Source organism: Lithobates pipiens, unplaced genomic scaffold (genome assembly GCF_037356315.1).
Source record: "Lithobates pipiens isolate NorthernLeopardFrog02 unplaced genomic scaffold, aLitPip1_a1.2 Scaffold_19, whole genome shotgun sequence".
In the NCBI taxonomy this organism is placed as follows: Eukaryota; Metazoa; Chordata; class Amphibia; order Anura; family Ranidae; genus Lithobates; species Lithobates pipiens.
In genome coordinates, this window is record NW_027507764.1 from 104,138,682 (window position 1) to 104,161,777 (window position 23,096).

At 40.2% G+C, this 23,096-nt stretch overlaps 1 protein-coding gene across 4 annotated transcripts in view; it reads left to right on the forward strand.

Moving 5' to 3' along the window:
• DIP2C (disco interacting protein 2 homolog C) overlaps positions 1-23,096 on the forward strand; it is a 689,547-nt gene that overhangs the window by 510,651 nt on the left and 155,800 nt on the right. For all 4 annotated transcript variants that reach the window (XM_077491128.1, XM_077491125.1, XM_077491127.1 and 1 more), the window contains one exon: positions 9,912-10,051. In XM_077491128.1, coding sequence (XP_077347254.1) covers positions 9,912-10,051 — 140 coding nt within the window. The remainder of the gene's footprint in view (positions 1-9,911; positions 10,052-23,096) is intronic.

Sequence of the window (23,096 nt, forward strand, 5' to 3'; positions counted from 1 at the left end):
GAGGCATTTTTTGGAAAATTAAGAAATTAAATAAAAAATTAAAAAATTGTCACCAGTGCAGTACATTGTCATCATATAACGGTATGGCTCTGATCAGTGACTGGTGACAGTACAAAAAAGTAAAAAATGTATAATTTTTTTCAAAAAAAGTTAATTTTTTTAATTTTAACCTACTGTGACCAGAGCAACTACTCTGAAGAGGCCAACAGGATTTTTTTTTACTTTTTATACACACCATGATTGCTTAAAACTGCCAATTTCACTTTTATAAGCGACCATTTTTACTGAATGAAATCTGTTCATTCTGTGACTACTATTGTGATTAGCTATAATTGGCCCTGTCTGAACCATGTGATCAATCACAGAGATCAATCACAGAGATCAACACAGTAGTTCACAATAAATGGCATGAATAGAAACCATCCAATTATGTGTAATTGTGATCTGCTATGATTTGTCACATGGTACCGACAGCAGGCCGGTACATTAATCTGTCATCTGCTGTTTCCTGCGGACACAGCAAGTGACAGATCAGTCTACAGCAGGACCTGTGGCGTGTTCTGGGATAAATGTCATATGAAGTCTACCCAGCACGGCAAATGTGCCACCCTGCCGTCATTTTACTATAGGCTGGGCGGGAAAGTGTTAAAGAGGATCTTTACTCTCTCAACAATAAAGATTTTAAATCCTTATGCTGTAAGCCTTAATTTAAAAAATGAGAAGGTAAATTGTCCCTTTCCTGCCAACTGTACACATATATGTGGCCTCATGGAAGTGGTCCTTATCCTTAGGGTCGCATATATGCGATAGTATCTCACAAAAGTAAGTACACCACTCACATTTTTGTAAATGTTTTATTATATCTTTTCATGTGACAACACTGAAGGAATGAAACTTTGCTACAATGTAAAGTAGGGTATAATAAAATATTTACAAAAATGTGAGGGGTGTGCTGACTTTTGTGAGATACTGTATGTACAGTTTTACTAACACATGTCAGAGTTGCAAAATTGTGTTCAGGCATTAGGATTTGTGTTACTTTTGTAACAAAGGGGTTATGTTTACTTGTTTTTTTTTCATGTGGAAGAAGGGCTTTGTCTGCAAAGTACACCCTCCTGCCTGCATGCATAACCTAGGGGCAGATGGATCCCACCAAGTAAATGCTATCCAAGATGGCCTCAAATAGAAATGCTAGGGTTTTTTTTTTTTTTTAAAGTGATTTTTCAACAAAATAAAGCATTAAAACGTAAATGGGTGAGTTTGCTTTGAAAATTTAAAATGAAATAAAATACATCTTTTGGTTTGTGGTGCTCAGACACAGATAAGTCCTGCTTTAAAATCTATAAGGTGCCTTGGGGCACAATTGCCCTGCATTGTACAAAAGGACTGTGAGGAATTGCCCACCAATTGGCGTAGAGGAGAGTGCCAGGGGGAGTAAGGTAGGTATTGCATCTATTTCCTCTTCCCCTAGAGCAGTAATGGCAAACCTTGGCACCCCAGATGTTTTAGAACTGCATTTCCCATGCTCAACTACACTGCAGAGTGCATGAGCATCACAGGGAAATGTAGTTCAAAAATATCTAGGGTGTCAACTTGGTTCACCATCACTGCTCTAGCGTTAACCAGCATTTAACTCTTACATTGCAGGGGGTAGTCTTTTTGTAATTCCTTGAGTTTAGTTTAATACTTTGAGTCACTGACTTGGAAGATGCAGCAGGTCAAGTCAAAGCAATGTTAGTATTTCTGGTGTGCAATCCGATTTCTGTTCAGTGACACAAAGGGGATTGATTTACTAAAACTTGAGAATACAAACTCTGGTGCAGCTCTGCATAGAAACCAATAAGCTTCCGTTTTTTTTTTGTTTTTTTTGTCAAAGCTTTGTTTAACAAGCTGAAGTTAGAAGTTGATTATCTGCCATGAACAGCTGCACCAGATTTTGCACTCTCTGTTTTTAGTAAATCAACCCTAAAGTGTAGTAAAAACATTGGATCAGTGCAGAAGTCAGACAACTAGCATTTTTCAGAGAGGTCAGCAATGGCAGCCTGCATGTTTCTTTATCGTAGGTTTATTTTTAAAATCAATGCCTGTGAATAATATTTCCCACACACTCTTTCTTTAAAGCAAGGGGAGGAAAGTAGAAAACAGTCATTCTATTGAAACTCTCCAGGAATGCTGCTATATTTAACAAATGCGTAATTAATCATTATTTAATAACATAAATGTTGATTGTAAAAATAACAATTCCATTCTTCCTTGTGGCATTTTCTTGCACCTTTAGAGCATTTTTAAACCAAGTTTTATTTAGCAGTACATGCCGCATACAATTTTTATTTTATATGAAAAATGTTATTTATAAACAGGTATTTACAGATTTCCGTTTGGAGATGATTGGTGTTCTCATATATAATGGAGCACTAGGCTGTTTCTTCAATGTTAGGGGAACTCAAGAAACTATATTGTGTACTTGTGATAATCTTTTACAAACCTTATTTTCATCAGTATGATAGTACATTACAAATGTATTGTGTCAGGGTGGCATGTCTGTTTACAGAAATAGTGTTCTCTGAAATAATGCTTATTCTGGGTTCCGAATGAAATATATACGCTTACCTGTAAAATCCTTTTCTTGCAGTACATCACGGGGACACAGAGCCATAGTAGTTACTATGTGGGTTTTAAGCCACCTTCAGGTGATGAACACTGGCACACCCTAAGACATGAAGTCCACTCCTTATATAACCCCTCCCAGTACTGGGAGTACCTCAGTTTTGTAGCAAAGCAATATACGTTTATTAGAAGAGGGGAGGGACATCTGTGTCCCGTGATGTACTTCAAGAAAAGGATTTTACAGGTAAGCTGTCATAAAAATCCTATTTTCTTTATCGCACATCACGGGACTCGGAGCCATAGTAGTTACTATGTGGGATGTCCCAGAGGAATGCCAACTGAGGGGAGGGAGACCAAACAAAAGTAGGGCACCATGAGACCAGAGGACTTATACTGTGGCCTGCAGCACACTACGCCCAAAGGCAATATCCTCACGTCACCTTACATCCACCTGATAGAATCTGGTAAATGTATGGACTGAATACCAAGTTGCGGCCTTGCAGATATGAGCCATGGAAGCTTGGCGATGCACTGCCCACGAAGCACAAACAGTCCTAGTGGAGTGAGATTTGAAAGGGTGGAATCTTCCTCTTTAAACCATAAGCATAAACAATTATTTGCCGAATCCATTTAGAAATGGTAGATTTCGATGCTGCCTGTCCTTTTTTTAGGACCTTCAGGCAACACAAGCAAAACATCAGTTTTTTTAAGGTGAGTGGTCACCTTCAAGTAGATTTTGACTGCTCTCACCACATCCAGAGAATGTAGTGACTTCTCTTCCGTAGAACAGGGTTCTGGAAAAAATAAAGGTAAAACAATATCCTGGTTTAGATGAAAATCTGACACTACCTTCGGCAGAAAATTAGGATGCCACCTTATCCTTGTGAATAATTAAATATGGCTCTTTACAAGAAAAAGCAGCCAACTCTGATACCTTTCTTGCAGAAGATATGGCTACCAGAAAAATGTGTTTCCTTGTCAAAAGGACCAAGGGAATATGCCGTATCAGCTCAAAAGGCTGCTTTTACAATACTGACAGAACTAAATTCAAGTCCCAAGGGTTCAGGGGTGACCTAACTGGAGGATTAAGCTGCGTTACCCCCTGACCAAAGAATGCGAAGCAAGTGGTCGTTGATATAATACCGATAAGGCCGAGACCTGGCCTTTAATAGTGTTCAAGACCAGCTTAATTTCTTACCCCATCTGCAAAAAGGCAAGGATTGTACCTATGACAACCTTCCTATGTTGCCAACCCCTGGATTCACACCAGGAGACATATGCCTTCCAGACTCTATAATATATGATTCTGGAGGTCGGCTTCCTTGCATTAAGGTAGATACCACTGAACCTGATAGCCCATGCTTCTTCAGAATGTGGGTACCAATAGCCAAACTGTTAAATTTAGCATTTGTAAGGTAGGATGGAATACCGGACCCTGTGAGAGAAGGTGTGGACATGGTGGTAGGGTCCATGGGTCCCCTACCACCATCATGATGATCTCTGCATACCAGGATCTTCTGGGCTACGCTGGGGCCATAAGAATCACCGACTTCCCTTCTTGTTTGATCCTGCGAAGAAGTGGTGGAAGCAGCAGAATAGGAGGGAATGAATAAGTCAGTGAGAATTGATTACATGGGAACACCAAGGCATCTGTTCCACACACTAGCGGATCCCGTGTTCTTGACACAAAGTTGAAAGTTGTTGTTGAACCTGGACGCAAGCAGATCCACATCTGGGATCCCCCATCTTTGACATTTTGACATATTGTCAGGAAGATATGGTGGTGGAGGGATAATTCTCCCGGGAACAACTGTTGGCGATTCAAGTAGTCCGCCTGCCAATTTTCTATTCCTGGAATGAAGACTGCCGATAGGCAAGGTACATTGTTTTCTGCTCAAGCTAGTATGTGATTCACCTCTCTCTGGGCTGCACAACTTCTCGTGTCCCCTTGGTGATTGATATAGGCCACTGCTGTGGAATTGTCGGATTGGATCCTGACTGGATAATTCCGTAACATAAACGTCCAGGCCCTCAGGGCCAAGCGCGCTGCCCAAATCTCTAGAATGTTGATGGGTAAGGTCATTTCTGATCTGGACCTTTCCCTTGGACAGTCGCCTCTTCCAAGACTGCTCCCCAACCTGAAAGGCTGACGTCTGTTGTTACCACCTTCCAGGTAACTGGTATGAACGATTTTCCCTTCTGCAGATTCTTGGTTATCAGCCCCCAACTGAGGCTGTGGTGCACCCTTGCAAACAGACACACTGGAAATCTAGAGCTTGGACCTGCTTGTTCCAAGCTGATAGGATACTGTTTTGTAGCAGCCTCGAATGAAACTGAGCATAAGGAACGGCCTTGAATGAAGCCACCAGCTTTCCCAACAACCTCATGCAAAATCGAATAGAAGGATTCTTCTATGCCTTGACCACCTGCATTGGTTCCTTTAGGGCACTGAACTTTTCCTGGGCAAGAATACCCTTTTCTGGGCTGAATCTAAGATCAGACCCAAGTATTGTAATCTCCCTTATGGTTTTAAGGAGGATTTCTCTAGGTTGAGAAAACAACCTAGGTATTCCAGGTAGTTGACTGTGGTGATCATATTTTGGTTTAAGCGGGCTACCGACTTGTCTGTCAAGAGTAGATCGTCTAGGTAAGGTATAATTGTTATACCTTGGGCCCTTAATCTTGCTAGAGGAGGGCCGGGACCTTTGTACACTCGAGGTGCAGTAGCTAGACCGAAAGGCAGAACTACAAACTGAAAATGAAGATTTTCTACCTTGAAACGTACATATTTCTGTTGAGGGGGAAAAATAGGTACATGGAGGTATGTATCCTTGATGTCAGTTGATGCCAGAAGTTCTCCCCCCTTGTAGGATGGAGACTACTGATCGGATTTACTCCATGTGAAAAGAGCGGACATTGAAAAAACTGTTTCAATCTTTGAGATCTAGAATGGGTCTGACACCCCCATTTGGTTTTGGTACCATGAAAAGGTTTGAATAAAACCCCAATCCCTGCTCTTCCATGGGGACCACTGAGATCAGAGACCAAAAGAGACTTCTTTTTCTCTGGATCCCTGGGAATGTTTGATCTGAGAAAAAACGAGGAGACGGGATCTTTCGGAAGCGATTGGGGGGCGCCCCTTCATAAGGAGGGTTTAGTATTTTGCCTCATAGGTTTCCTCCCCAGGACTTCTTTTGTCCCTGGGGTTGACCCTGAGGTTTACTACTTGAACTTGATGGCGGAGGCTGTCGTGACTGCCTGGAGGCAGACGCCCCTAGTTCTGGAGAAGGAGCTTGTTTAAGTTTAAATACGTTTACTCCTCTTCATAACTGGCAAAAGGGTACTTTTTCCACTAGAAATTTTTTGGATATATTTTGCAAATCATCCCCGAACAGCCGTTCACCGTGAAAAGGAAAACTAGCCAGGAGCTTTTTGCATGGCGCTTTGGCTGACCAATTTTTCAGCCATAAGATTCTATGCATATGTACCAGCCCCTGGTAGCTCGGCTAAATCCTGGGCCTGCTGATCAGAAATAACCTTTCCTGGGCCTGCTGATCAGAAATAACCTTGAGCACCTGTTTAAACTGGTCTCTCAAGGAATGACATACACCAATTGCTGACAGCGCAGGCTGAGTCGCCTAACCTGCCAGAGAAAAAGTGTTTTTTAATAGGAATTCCAATTTCTTATCCGTTGGATCCCTAAGCATTTGAGCATTGTCCACCTGACAAGTCAAACTTTTATTCACAGAGGATATAGCAGCGTCAATTGCTGGTATCTCCCACTTCTTAGTGAATTTTTCCTCCATAGGATAAAGTGTTGAAAACTTTTTAGGAGGAAAAAAATGCTTATCTGGGTGATCCCACTCAGAATACATAAGCTTTTCCAGCAATGAATGGACAGGAAAGGTATGCGCAGCTTGAGCTTGTTGAACCCAAACAAGAAGTGGGCTTATCAACCGACTTGGTTAAGGGTAGCATAAGTGTAGATCAGACCATCTCAGTAAAAGATTGCACCATCAATCTTTCATATTGTGAAGCTGATCCTTCCGCATTTGACCCCTCAGAAGAGGAGTCATCAGCCTCTTCACAGTCCCCTGAGAGAAATTTGCCTTCTCCCGACCCTAGTTGCTCAGTTTGAGGGTCCTGGGTAATGGACGGGGACCTGTCGTGTTTTATCCCAGACTGGTATGTAATTAAAGCCGCTAGCCTTTCTTCCAAACCTATCATGGCTGAGGAAAAAACGTCTTCAGTAATGTAGACAGGGGCTGCAGTGTTGCAAACAGTTGCAACATTTTCCAGCCCTGATGGCTTACTCTGACCAGCCACCTCAGATCTTTCAAGGGAGGATGCCATTGTAGAGATGAGTTTAGGCTTTTTAGAGCTTTAGTAAATGTGCCAAGGGAATGCCTGTGTCAACACCTACATGCCCCCTTTATGCTCCTGTGTCCCTCCAACAGCTTGCAGCAACAAAATGGAGTTTATTAAGCGTACTCTGATGCTGGACATTGCTGCATGCCAACTCCATGCTAAGACAGCCCCCCTCCATATTTCCACCGCGCCCCCACCCTATTAAAAAAATTTTTTTCCTACGCAAACGCAGGCCTCTGATTCGACGGGATCGGCGTGTGGGGGGGGGGGTCGGTGAGGAGGAGGGCTGACAAAACCGCCGATCTTTCTGGCTCCCCCCTCAATACAGGGAGAGGGGGAGAGCTTCTGCCTAGTTTGGGAGTGTTTTTGGGAAAAAATCCCCCCAACATCTTACCAGAAGCCTGGGACTAGCCGGATGGAAGTCTGCCGTTTCTGCTGAGACAGAGTGATCTGAGGAAAGCATGGCAAGGTACGTGCTCTATGCAACCCCCAGTGGTGACTTTTAGGCATGACATTTACTTTTAAAGGAGACAATTCATAAGAGAATTTAAAATTCCTTAGAAATCTCTACTTACCTTTCCTGTTGCAGGGATTCTGTGGTAAAGACCCAATCTCTTACCCCTCACGGTGGGCTCTGTTAAAAAAGCTTCAGAACCGGGGCCCCTTTTTTATCGGGGGATTCACACTCCTGGACCCATAAAGCACCCCGCCAGGAAAACTTTATGGCTATAAAAAACAACGTTTTTGGATCCCGGGGTCTAGCTCTCTAAAAAGAGAAGCGTTACAGGCTAAACCTCGTTTCTTCCACCGCCAGGCCTCGGTACCAATTTGGCCTAAAAAGACACTTTGAATGGATCCAGTCACATAGCTTGCCCCAGCAAAGAATATTCCAGTGAAGCTCAGCACAGCACATCTTTACTCATGACCAACACATAAGACACTGGCGAAAAAACTGAGGTACTCCCAGTAGTGGGAGGGGTTATATAAGGGAGTGTACTTCCTGTCTTAGGGTTTGCCAGTGTCCATCTCCTGAAGGTGGCCTGTAACCCACATAGCCACTGTGGCTCTGTGTCTCATGATGTACGATAAAGAAATTCTGATTAACATAAACCCCAAATAGCATTTATATATATAATTGTGAATTGAGGATATTTTAATTCCCGGTGGAAACACAATATAATTTCAATATAAACATGTTTAATATGTATGTTGTTGTGTAAATAAACGTTATCTTAAAAATGTATGCTGTTGTAATGTCTTGTGACTGTACCGGGAAAATCCTACTTGCCCCTCAAATTCTCCTTTTTCAGATCTACTATTGTTGGGATGTTGGTACATTTAATGCTATTTTTATATATACCTGAGCACTCATTGTCTAATAAACCCCAAATAGCATGCTCATAGACTTTTTTTTGTAAGAGTACAACCCTTGTCAGGTTGTTTATGCTGAAACATTTGTAGGTGAGGGCAGTGCTTCTGGATGTAGGTTAGAAGGTTCATTAAGGGACAGTGTTCATGGCATCATTCACAATAGTTTGAGATGTTTTTTAAAATGATTACATTGACCTCCTTCTGGCCTGCATTTGACTTGATTTACACAAGTTTTGCATTCCCTCAAACTTGTATAGGAATGTAAAACCCATTTGAAGCAAACAAAAGCCCATCAACACAAGCCCTATAGCTCTTATGGTGTGTAGAACTTTGGGTGGAATATTAGAACACTTGTAGGCTTCTCTACTCAGAAGTGTATATACCATATAAAAGTGAAGGCAAGCAGGGCCAAAAGTAAATCAGGCAATGCATCTTTATAGTCAGTCTGTTTAATAATTGCAAATTAAACATATCAAAAGTGTTTCAGGGGCTAAAACAAACCCACCTTGAGGATAGTTTAATGTTTAGTGGGAAAAAAAATCTTAGCCTTTTTTTTTAGGCTGCGAGTAATTGCTCTGTCGACTGGTTAAGTGTCAAAATAGATGTGAACATTTCCCAGCAGGGTAAATGGGCACCAAAGATTCCTCAATTTTGGTATTTTATTTAGACAGCTGAGCTCTGGTCTCAGAATTTACTTGAGGAATCTGAAAATGTGACTTTGTTTCATTGGATATAATGAGTTGAGGTGGGTAAGGCCCTTCTGCATTACTACTCAGAGGACCCCAACCTACCTTGGAGGGAGCTTCTATTTTTTTAAAGCAATAATTTCTTAGCATTTTCCAAAGAGATTTGAGTATTGTCCATGATACTTTTTTATTTTGCACTAACATAAAATTTTTCTGGACAAACTTTTTTTCAGGTATGTCCCCTTCTTCAAAGTCTCGGCAATACTGAAAAGCTTGTCCTGAAAAATGTTTTGTTAGTGCAAATAAAAAAATAAAAAAAAAGTATCACGGACAGGCTTTTATGTCAAAACTGCTCTCCTTTTGCAAACCATTGGGAATTCAAGCTTTATGTGGGTTGTTGCATCTTAGGAGGTCAAATGAAGATCATACGGAGGTCGCCTGCATTGACAGTATTTGTCAATGAGCACTAAATAATCTAAAACTGTATCAAATGTTAAAGGAATACACCTGGAAGCATGCTGCCAGAGAAAGTTCTTATGGAGCGTTAATGTAAGCGCTACCAACAGTTAATAAAATGCTAGGGCCTGCCTGACTGGATACAAACAAAATAGATGGTTAGATATGTCCTTGCGTTTTATAGTTATAATAAATGGCGGCGATTGTACAATCAGATTGTAATGTTTACAGTCAGCTTGTGTCTGGAATACTATTGTAGCCTATGGGAATATTGATTTGGTTGTTAAAATTCATTATCCTGCAGTTCTGGCAGAGATACAATCATATTTACATGGGTGAATGTAATACTGCTTTGATAACTGCTTTGATAACCGCATACACTACAAAATTTAGTTGACCTTTCTACTATTTTCTCCCTCACAGGCCGACTGATGACAGCAACCAGCCTCCGGGCAGGGGGGTGTTATCGATGCAAGGACTCACATATGGGGTTATTCGAGTGGACTCGGAAGAAAAACTCTCAGTGCTCACCGTGCAAGATGTTGGAACAGTGATGCCTGGTGGTGAGGAACTAAGGCCATAAACTATTATTTTGATAACTGCAGTCACACTTATTAGATAAAAAAGAGGGAATAGATGCAGGCATAAGAAGTTATAAGCATGGAGATGTATAAAAGCAGGTTAACGTGTTAACATAAAGATGTGGATTTTTTCGTTCATCAAACCTCGAGAAAAGTAATATTTTAATTGTGTTAAATTCCTAGTAAACCCAGGACCCTGCATTTATTATATATAGTCTCCCACAGTACACAGAAGATGGAAATGCAATTATTTTAGTAAACATAAACTGCTAAATACCTTTTTTCATCAGCAGTATATAGCAGTCTTGTGACTTCTATCAGTGCCTGGTTAAAGCTTGTAGGAGGAGTTTTAATACTGCACTGGCTGTCCTATCAAGATGCAGGACCCCTGGCCCTCTGTCTGGATACTGCTGATTGGCCCTGTGCTTATCACATGCACTCTCAAAAAAAAAAAAACTCTAGCAATATGCACAGGCTGACTCCACTAGCTCTGTCTTATCTGGACATGTTTTGGGGACAATGCAAGAAGGGGAGGATCTGTGCATTCAGGATCAAACAGTCTTTTTACACAACGGAAGGGATTAACCCCTTAGGTTCCACAGTGAGTAATCCAAGCATGCTCTATTGTGTATACAGACTGATTTTACTGTTGTGGGTTTAGTAACACTTTAAGAAGAAACTTCTCAATGTCAGTTACATATAGTATACTTTACGTGTATCATAGCAAAACTTAATTCAGAGTTTTACATTCTTACCTGCTTCTGTTTTGGTGATGCTGAGACAGGCCTCCTTTGATGTACCTTTCCTACACAGTGCTGAGAGGGAAGGTCTGTCTGCTGTAATGATATGATCAATCCTAGAGTAATATGAGAAATGCTGCATTCTAGTAAATGTATTTACAGGTTAGTACGAAACGTTAAAGGGTCACTGCAGTAACCCATACCCACTGCATTAACATTTGGTTTTGTGCAAACTTTTCGGAAAAGCAGTGAGCCAATCTTGTGAGCAAAAGATGTTTTTTTAGGCATTTTATACTGTTGCAAGAAAGCCAAATCGAAACTAAATACTTTGTCGCTTTAAAAAGATCATGGCTGGCTGGCTATAGATTAAAATAGGAAGGCTGTTTTTAAAAACATTAAAATTGGTTATGTAGCTATATATATATATATATATATATATATATATATATATATATATATATATACACACACACATATATCTATATTATAAATGTTTTGACAAGATTTTATTTTTTGTAAGAAATGTTCTTAGCTCTATTTGTATCCTTATTGGTCACAAAACATTATATTCAGAAGAACTGCAATCTTTTCTGGAAAGGAAAACCTACTTTTATAGTATTTCCATGTTTATAACTTTTTAGGCATGCGTCCACTCCCTTTTTAAAAAAAAATCTAAAACGTATTAACAAAAACAAATAATTGCTTAAAGTGATTGTAAGGGTTCCTTTTTTTTTTAAATAACAAACATATCATACTTGCCTCTACTGTGCAGCTTGTTTTGGGGTCCCCCGGCGGCTCTTGCGGTTCCTCCCCACTTTAGATAACCCCCTAGGACAGTGATGGCGAACCTTGGCACCAGAGATGTTTTTCGGAACTGCATTTAACATGATGCTCATGTATTCTGCAGTGTAGTTGAGCATCATGGGAAATGTCGTTTCAAAACATCTGGGGTGCCATCACTTCCCTAGGAGAAGTGCTCTCCCTGGGGATTACCTTGCGGCTATGCTCCCGAGTCCATCATTCTGCGTCCATAGCTGCCGAATGTATGACTCGGCCTGCCCCCGGTGCCCATGTCATTGGATTTGATTGACAGCAGCAGGAGCTAATGGCTGCGCTGCTATCAATCTATCCAATCACGAGCTGAGAACCCTGGGCAGAGTGACAGTGCGTCCCTGCCAGGTGAAGTTTCAGGGCTCAGGTAAGTAAAACAGGGGGGCTGGGGGTCGGTCACTGGCAGGTGTTTTTTCACCTTAATAGATAGGATGCATTAAGGTATAAAAACATGAGGGTTTACAACCCCTTTAACTGCTTGCCGACCGCCTCCTCTACTTATACGTCGGCAGAATGGCATGGCTGGGCAAAGTAACGTACCTGTACGTTACTTAGAATTTCCCACCGCGCTCGCACGCCTGCCACGAGCTCCGTGACAATGCCCATGGGACCCGCGGACTTGATGTCCGCCGCGTGCCTGTGATCGCATCACCGAGCTGAAGAACGGGGAGATGCCGACGTAAACACAGCATCTCCCCGTTCTGCCTAATGACAGGACACTGATTGTCTGCTCCCTGTCATCGGGAGCAGCGATCAGTGTCGTGTCACTGCTAGCCCATCCCCCCACAGTTAGAATCACTCCCCAGGACACACTTAACCCCTTCCCCACCCCCTAGTGGTTAACCTCTTCACTACCAGTGATATTTTTACAGTAATCAATGCAATTTTATAGCATTGATCGCTGTATTAATGCCAATGGTCCCAAAAATGTGTCAAAATTGTACGATGTGTCCGCCATAATGTCATAGTCTTGATAAAAATCGCTGATCGCCACCATTACTAGTAAAAAAAAATAATAAAAATGCCATAAAACTATCCCCTATTTTGTAGAAGCTATAACTTTTGCTGAAACCAATCAATAAACGCTTATTGCAATTTTTTTTACCAAGAGTTTGTCAAAGGATATGTATCGGCCTAAACTGAGGGGAAAAAATGATTTTTTTTTAGACATTTTTGGGGATATTTCTTGTAGCAAAAAGTAAAAAATAATGCGTTTCTTTCAAAATTGTTGCTCTTTTTTTTGTTTATAGCACAAAAAATAAAAACCACAGAGGTGATCAAATACCACCAAAATAACTTTATTTGTGGGGAAAAAAGGATGACAATTTTGTTTGGGAGCCATCTCACACGGCAATTGTGAAATTGTTAGTTAAAGCGACACAGTGCCAAATCGCAAATGGTGATCTGATCTTTGGCCAGCAAAATGGTCTGTGGCTTAAGTGGTTAAGCCACACTGGATGTCATACAGTGAAGGGGTTTGCAAAAACAATACATTTGAGGTACTGGGCTACAAAGTGGCATAACAATAACCATAGCAGCCCTGTGGGGCCTAGGGTAGGAGTGGGCACCATTACGGAGGCTTTTAAGAAAAACCGAACTGTGACATTTCCAGTATAGAATGGGTGAGGACAGACCTCAGTCATAGATCACCCTACGTAATAAGTATTTTCTTAGATGTATAACCCTCTAAATTTGTGCTAAAGACTGAAATAAACCATATACACCCAATGCAATCAAAACCCCTAGTGTTGCACCATATAGTAAACCTGGTGCTGTTATTCACTTGGAGGTCATAACAGAGGACAAGGGGAAACTCTGTACATATGGGGTAAAAGAGATTTAACATCCAAATATGGAAAGGCTTTTCACAGTAAGAGCTGTGAAAATGACACTCCCTCAAGCGCTAGTTCTGGCCAGCTCAGTAGATTTTTTTTTTAAAGGCCTAAATACTTTCCTATATGCACAAAATATTACCGGATACAAATCTTTATATGTACAGTTGATCCAGGGAGTATTCAATTTGTCTCTTAGGGAATCAGGACAGAATTGTTTCACTGCTAGAGCAAATTGCATCATGCTTTATTGGGGTTGTTTTGCTTCCCACTGGATCAACTGTGGATATAGGATGGTGTATATGGAGGTTTTGATTTGTGTGTTTTTTTTTTTTATTTCTGGTTGAACTGGGTGGACTTGTGTCTTTTTTTTTTCAATCAGATTAACTATGTAACTATAGGGTTCATTTATTTAACCACTTTCAGACCGGACCATTTTGTTGGCCTAAGACATTAGGCCAACAAATGTATCGCATTTTTACACAAATGTATCGCAAAAATCGCATTTTTTGCGATTCGGCACTGTGTTGCTTTAACTGACAATTGCGCGGTCGTACGACATGGCTCCCAAACAAAATTGACATCCTTTTTTTCCCCACAAATAGAGCCTTCTTTTGGTGGTATTTGATCACCTCTGCGGTTTTTATTTTTTGTGCTAGAAAACAAAAAAATAGCGACAATTATGAAAAAAACACATTCTTTTTTACTTTTTGCTATAATAAATATCCCCCCAAAAATATATAAAAAATATATTTTTTCCTCAGTTTAGGCCAATACATATTCTTCTACATATTTTTGGTAAAAAAAATCGCAATAAGCGATTATTGATTGGTTTGCACAAAAGTTATAGCGTTTATAAAATATGGGATAGTTTTATGGCATTTTTATTAATATTTTTTTTTTTTTAACCTGGTGCAGTTGTCCATGGTATCCAGTCAGCTTCTAAATTCAGTTTGTTCATTTGAGCTTTGACAAATAAAACCTGGAAGCTGATTTTTTCACTCACTAAATGCTCACTAAAACCTCAAGGTTTAAATTCTACAAAAAAAAGTTTAAAAGGGTATAGTTTAAGAAGTTTATATTGGGGGTATAGGATAATTGTGTGCAAGAGCATTGATAACTTAACCATAGTATAAAATATCATTATGGTCATTATTATTTCTACTACAACTATAATTTTTAACCAAAGTACTGGTCCCTAGTAGAGCACAGACTGTTGACTGCAATCCTGCTACCTGCTCTTGAGTTAAGTATATCTAATGTCAAGATTTGTACTTAAACATTGGATTTTACAGTTGAAAGATTAAGTATAGGTTTTCTAGTTTTGTGTTTGTTAAAAAATTGGCCACAAATAGTAGAGTGATAATAAGCAGTGTCATATGGGGGTTGTTTAGCTCAGTGGTAGATGTGATCCAATAAGTCCATGCCAGTCCAAGCTGTGGTTAAGGGCTTTCCAGCAACCCTTTATTAACAAGTCTAAAACAAAAAGAGTTGCACACACGGGATTTTCACCAACAAAAAAGATAATGAAAATATCAAACCCACCTGGCTTACTCTTCAGTAGCTCTGCTTCTCTTGTCAGGATGCTTCAGGCCGAGCTCTTTTGGCTCTCCTGGCTCACTCAACCTTTTAGCCCACTCCCTGGTCTCTCAGTAGAGGAACTCCTGGCACCCTGGACTCTCTCACACCTCTGAGACTTATAGGTTCCCTCAGCCCTCTGGACTTGCCTGGTCACCCCAGCTCTCCCAGTCCTCTAGACTCGCTCAGACATTCCAACTCTCCCAGCCCTGTGGGTAAAGAATCTCTCTTCCAACATGGAATGCAGTCTCTCAAGTGGATCACCTCTCCTAATAGGATATTGCCTGTCTCCTGGATGGAGCACACCTACACATTCATGCAACCTGCAGGTCCCCAATAAGACCCATACAAAGGATTGAAGGCTTCGTCCCACCCAAGATTCTTTGAAGCCTTCAGACCCCCCATCTTCTCTGCTCAGATACAAGACTCTGGAGCCTTGCACTCAGCATTAGTGCGAACCCTGTGTCACTTTTCCCTTGGCTGGGCCTAGCGCTGTCACAGCAGATATACAATCCCCTGCTGATATACAAGAATCTCTACTGCTCCAGATTCTTGTATGCTTTTTTGCATCTGGCAGCCTGGATACAGACATTGTGTATAAGATGTGCTGGACTGCAGATGTTGCTGCATCCTTTTCTAGTGCCTGAGATAAAAGCATTATAAAACACATTATTCACATCCTTGCTTTATTTCTCAGGACAGTGCTATTTGTGGTAAAAACAAAATAACTGTAATATTTAGATTCACTTGCAAAAAATATTTATAGATATAGCTATTTGAATTTCTTTTTCCCTGTGATAATCACTATAAGGGTTGATTTACTAAAGGCAAAAAGCTGTTCACTTTGCAAGGGAATTTGCTCAGTGCTTAGTGAAAGTGGTGAAGTTTCACTTTGTAAAAACTACCCAATCATGTGCAAGAAATAAAAAAACAAAATGCATGTTTGCTTGTACATGATTGGATGATATTTGACCCATGAGTCTCTGGGTCCTGCACTGAGTGGCCACCCTGAATCATTGTAAATACATGTCAGCCACACAGCATTGGCACCGTTTGGAGAATGCTTTGCACTTTCTGAATGAATGGAAAGCATTCTCTGATTGAATAAGGTGAAGAGGTGGGGAAGTGACATCCACCTCACCCAAGAGAACCCTTGTCCTTGTCCAAAATACCACCCGTGATAACATCACACCTGGACATTTGAACAATCATGTGGCTACCTTAACGTATCAAAGCAACATGACCTCAAATAAATTGTGTTGTTTTTATGCCATTCATTAAATGACTATACCAGCTCAACTGCCATTAGCTGCCAGGGAAGTTTGTAAAAGCTAATTTAAAGCCAAAGCAAACATGTACTACAGTTAGGTCCATATATATTTGGACATGGGCACAATTTTAGATTTTAATCAGGTATGTACCAAAACATATTCAAGCTGTAGTTAAACAATGGATATGGGCTGAAAGTGCACACTCCCAGGTTTAATTTGAGGGTATGTACATCCAAATCGGAGGAAGGGTTTAGGAATTACAGCTCTTAAGAATAGCCTCCCACTTTTTCAATGGACCAAAAGTAAATGGACATTTGAATCAAAAGCTGTTTCATTGCCAGGTGTGGGCTACTCCATTATTTCTTCATCAATTAAGCAGGTAAATGATAGTTGATTCTAAGTGTGGTATTTGCATTTGAAATCGATTCCTTTGAATCTAAATCACATGTTCAAAGGAGCTGTCCATGCAAGTGAAAAAGGCCATTGTAAGGCTTCAAAAACTAAACAAATCCATCAGTGAAATTGCAGCAACATTAGGAGTAGCCAAATCAGCAGTTTGGTACGTTCTGAGGAAAGAACAACACTGGTGAGCTCAGAAACATACAAAAGGCCTTGACGAAAACAGTGGTGGATGATTGCAGGATCCTCTATGGCAGGGATCTCCAAACTATGGCCCTCCAGCTGTTGCGGAACTACACATTGCATGAGGCATTGTAAAACTCTGACACTCACAGTCATGAATAGGCATGATGGAAATTGTAGTTTCTGAACAACTGGAGGGCCATAGTTTGGAGATCCCTGCTCTATGGTAAAGAAAAACACATTCACAACATCCAGACAAGTGAGGGACACTCTCCAGGAAGTGGGCGTATCATTGTCAAAGTCTACAATCAAGAGAACTAAACAATAAAATGTAGCGCTTAAGAAAGTGCTGTGAGAACACGTGTAACAAACACTTTAAAAAGAAAAACCCAATAAAGTCCAAATATTTAAGTGAATACAGTAGTCCTTGAAGTCCACGTAGGACACAAAATGTGGCGTTTCACTCGGTGTAAAGACTAAAAAGAGGTCTTGAAGACATCTCAAACCAGTGACATCTGGGTAGGTAAAAAGAAGATGGGGTACTCCTACCGAAACACAAGGTCATACAGGTATATATAGATGGATGAATCCCCGCAGGTCTATCCGCCACTGGAACTGCTGTGGATCCTCTGGTCAAAGAAGGAGCAGTCTGTATCATCCACGAAACTCCAACTCCTCAGGGGTCCCGATGGAATGGAAGGGTCATATATGCCTGTATGACCTTGTGTTTCGGTAAGAGTACCCATCTTCTTTTTAATTACCCAGATGTCACTGATTTGAGATGTCTTCAAGACCTCTTTTTAGTCTTTACACCTTGTGAAACACCACATTTTTTATCCTACGTGGACTTCAAGGACTATTGTATTCACGTAAATATTTGGACTTTATTGGGTTTTTCTTTTTAAAGTGTTTATTACACGTGTTCTCACAGCACTTTCTTTAGCGCTATATTTTATTGTTTAGTTTAAGAATTTGGTCATATTTGTATGTAGCTGCTTGTGTTTACTTTTTTGGTTAGCGCAATATTTTCCTTTTTCTTTACAATCAAGAGAAGACTTCACAAGAGCAAATACAGAAGGTTCACCACAAGGTGCAAAACCATTCATAAGCCTGAAAAGCCAGATTAGACTTTGCCAAAAAACATCTAAAATAAAGCCAGACCAGGTCTGGAAAAGCATTCATTGGACGGATGAAACTAAGTTTTATCTGTACCAGTATGATGGGAAGAAAAAAGTGTGGAGAAGGCATGGAACAGCTCATGATACAAATCACACAACGTCATCTGTAAAACATGGTGGAGGCAGTGTGATGGCATAGGCATGCAGGGCTTCTACTGGAACTGGGTCATTTGTGTTTATTGATGATAAGACAGAAGCAGTCAGATAAATTCTGCATTGTTTAGAGATATACGGTCAACCCGGATTCAGCGAAAAATGTGGCAAAGTTGATTGGACAGCGCTTCATAGTACAGGTGGACAATGAAATAGGCTGCAAAAGCAACCCAGGAGCTTTTGAAGAAAAATAAGTGGAATATTCTGCAATGGCCGAGTCAATCACCTGATCTCAACCCAATTCAGCATGCATTTCACTTTCTGAAGGCAAAACTAAAGGCAGAAAGACCCACAAACAAAACACAGCTGCAGTTAGAGCCTGGCAAAGCATTAGAAAGGAGTAAACCCAGTCTTTGGTAATGTCCATGGGTTCCAGACTTCAGGCAGTCATTGCCAGTAAAGAATTCTCAGCAAAATATTAAAAATGAACATTTTATTTATCATTATATTCATTTGTCCAATTACATTTGAGCCCCTGAAAATGGGGGACTATGTAGAAAAATGGTTGCAGTTCCTAAAATTTGTCATTTATATTTTATGTTCAATCCCTTGAATTAAAGCTGAATGTCTGCAGTCTAACTTTACATTCAATCATTTGATGTGGTGGTTGCATTTGTTTTCTTTTTTAGGCTTTTTCCCTTTTATTTTGACCTAATGCTCCGACATTTAACATATATGTTGTCTTAGGATGTCTGTACTCCACTGTATCTATGGAAGAGCATAGTAATCCTTTGCAGTGAATAGTGTTAGATGAACTAGTAGATTACATAGACTTTACATAAGTGACTAACAACTTAAAGACTAGCTCCAGCTAATACTTTTTGAGAAGTTTCACTTTTAGGAAAAGGCTTCAACTTCATTAAAAAAAGCTGACCATTGTAAGCATCCTTGTCAGTGATAAATGGTTTTCCTCAACCCTGTAACCAGAACTTGTTGGACAGCTTGGTTAAAGGAAGTTGAAAAATAACAGACTTACAGACTTTCAACATGAGAAAATAGAGGAATAAAGTGTAAAAAAGAAAGGAATGCAGCCACCATATTTATAGTGGTAATAAACCCAAAAGAAAACATTTACTATATTGCAGCTTACCACTTCTTAGATGTGATGGCTGTATTATTTTTCTGTTCTAAGCTGGACATACATTATAAAAAAAATGTATTCAATTTCCTTTAGATTTAACTTCAACTATGTAATGCAATGATCTGCCTGATTGCTTACAAAATGAAAGTGTTTAGGTTTGACCTCATATTATATGGTTCAATATAAAGGAAAATTGTATAATGTATGGCCAGCCTTAGGCTTCCTTTCTTCTATTTCCAGCCAAATGTTTTTCAATTGCAGCAGACTGTAGCAGTTACAGAGATGACAAACCATTTACCACTGACCGGTGCTTACAATAATCAGCCTTTATTTATGTAAAACGTTTAGCCCAAAATGAAAAAAAGCTGTTGCTGATCTGCTTGTACATCAAAGGTGCCCCATGTGCTCCTAAATCCAGAGTGGGGGCACTCTAATACAAGAGGAGTGTTTCTGTCCTAGTCACTAGGACAAATAGAGGGAACAAAGAAAACAAATGCAGCCACCACAGCTAATGATTGATATGCTGCAATATATCATATTTTTGGTTTTGGGTTCACTACTGCTTTAAGGATTTGTAAGCTACAGTGTATTCAATTTTGTCTTTGGGTTTCAATATGCTTTTATTAGAATGCACGCTTTACAGTATACTGAAGAATTTGCAATGGGGAATCCCTTGATCAAGAGACAGGAGATAGCCCTTGTTACTGTTTACTATATTTGATATTTAACCACTTAAGGACCGTTTCACGCCGATATACGTCGGCAGAATGACACGGCTGGGCACAAGCACGTACAGGTACGTTGCCCTTTAAGAGCCCAGCTGTGGGTCGCACGGACTCGCGACCTGGTCCTGAGCACCGTGACAGTGACCATGGCCGTGGGACCCATGGACCCGATTCCCACCGGTGTCCCGCGATTGGGTCACAGAGCTGAAGAACGGGGAGAGGTAAGTGTAAACAAACCTCTCCCCATGCTTCCTAGTGAGCCTGTCACTGATCGTCTGTTCCCTGTCATAGGGAAAGACGATCAGTGACGTCACACACCAAGCCATGCCCCCTACAGTAAAAAAAAGCACTCACACTTAACCACTACACTGCCCCCTAGTGGTTAACCCATTCACTGCCAGTGACATTTTTACAGTAATCAGTGCATTTTTAATCGCACTGATCGCTGTATGAATGCCAATGGTCCCAAAAATGTGTCAAAATTGTCTGACGTGTCCGCCATAATTTCGCAGTCACAATAAAAATCGCTGATCACCGCCATTACTAGTAAAAAAAAAAATTATTAATAAAAATGCCATAAAACTATCCCCTATTTTGTAGACGCTATAACTTTTGCGCAAACCAATCAAACGCTTATTGCGATTTTTTTTTTTAACAAAAATATGTAGAATACGTATCGGCCTAAACTGAGGGAAAAAAAAATTTTATATATTTTTTTGGGATATTTATTATAGCAAAATTTAAAAAATATTGAATTTTTTCAAAATTGCCGCTCCATTTTTGTTTATAGCGCAAAAAATAAAAACCGCAGAGGTGATCAAATACCACCAAAAGAAAGCTCTATATGTGGGAAAAAAAGGACGCCAATTTTGTTTGGGATTCCACGTTGTGTGACCGTGCAATTGTCAGTTAAAGCGACGCAGTGCCGAATCACAAAAAGGGGCCTGGTCCTTTAGCTGCAAAATGGTCTGGAGGTTAAGTGGTTAATATCACTCAGATATGATTTGGGTTAAATGAGAGTTCTTTGACCATGAGTGAAAGCTTTAAAATAATAACAAAAATGGTAGGCCTAGCCTTACACAGCAATATATCTAATTGTGCAGGAAAAGGGTAAAAATCATGGATTACATGAAGAAATACAGAGTATATTCCTTAAAAAATTAATCTACAAACCGTAAGAGAGAAAAGACATAAGATAAACATATTTATTTCCATTAATTACGAGGCTATGACCCACAAAGGTTCCATTCGGGTGACCGATCTACCAGAGAGAGTTTCCCCCTCCCATCTAGTCTTTGTATATCATTACAGACTGATGCCTCATTGGTTGGCATGGTGTAGCTCTGATTGGTGGGCCTCTCTCATCCTGGGTAAGGACTGACTACATCTCTAATCCCTATTCTTTGCATAAATCAGCCTCCTTTAATGCAAATCATTGTCCCACACTATTTTGAGCTGGAAACTCAACCTTGTACGTAGATTACATATTCATGACGAACTGGACATGGCCCTTCATTGCATATCCAAACATGGGATCCTCTGAAGTGAGTATGTGTAGAACAATGAGGTTTGGGTCCCATTGTTTAGATACACAGGCTTAGGCACCAAATTGTCTGTCTAACACACTTCTGTGGAGCTATGTTACACGCTCTACATAGATACAAGCTAAATTAAATATATTCATAAATACAATATTTTACAGCTATTAATGGAGATTTCACATAAACTCATAAGGAAATGCCCTGCAAATAATAAAATCGTTCATCCCATGGGTTGTACTGACTGGTTTTATATGTGTCTATGTGTGTGTGTATATATATATGTATATATATATATATATATATATATATGTGTGTGTATATATATATATATATAGCCATTTCTTATATAATTACATATATTTTTCCCTTTTGAGCACTGCATTTTCTTACACACTGTAAGTTAAGGTACGGTTGTAGCGACCTAGTAGTGATATTTTACTGTGGTCATCTAAGGCCAGAGACCTGGGTGTGCCAGAGGGATAAAATGCACAGCTGAGCTAACCACATTGTTTAAGGCATTCTTTAAAGGAAGGAAAAGTGGAGCATGTGAAAGATGCCTTCACACAAGATTGCTTGCAGCTGCTCTCTGTTCTGAACTAATTCCCTGCCAGCAAGAGTACAGCTTCTTCTCCTTACTTTGCTTTTTCTAATTTCAAATGACAAAACCAGAATTGTTTTTTCTAATTTTGTTTTAATTTTCCTGACATTTGATAAGTACAATTAAATAAATGAGTTTATGTTTATACATCTTGCCATGTGTATATATACTAGAAATTTAAACACACAATAAATACAGCTACAAAAATAAATACATCAAACTTCTGATTGGGAACCCTATGCTAATGAGATCACTTTTCCAAGTTGGAAATCAGATAGAAGATAAATATCCAGACGGCGGCAGCCATTGTCTTTTTTGCTGTAATCCTTTTTTTAAAGGACAGCCTCACCTAAAGCTAATCCATGGAATATATAACAAGAATTTTGAATCTGCTTCTTAATTCTCTGTTACTTCAGTGGTGAGATGTACACCTCCACCAGAATATCCCAATTATAATTAGCCAGACAATATTGCCATGGTTTAAGGCCCCTTTCACATGGGTGCCTCTGTGTATCGGATTCCGCTTGCTCAGCGGGGGATCACTCCACTGATCCCCACTGTGCAGGCTGATGACCGTGTCCACTCCCCTGCAGTCCCACTCTCCTCTATGGGGAAATCAGAGGGAAAATTACCACCTGTCCATTTCCATCTGATCCACCAGACGGATGGGAAATAGGTCCACACCCTCTATTTTTTGCAGGTAGGATCAGACTGTAGGGCAGCAAGTGTCAGTGGACATGTATCCGCTGACATCCGCTGCTCCATAGGGGAAACTGGTGGCTCAGATCAGGTGAAAAACTGACAGATGGGATCCTGATTGGAATGCCCCTGTGAAAGGGGCCAAAAGGCTCCATTCACAGTTATTTACAAGTTAAAAAAATATTTTTTTTGCTAGAAATTTACTTAGAGCCCCCAAA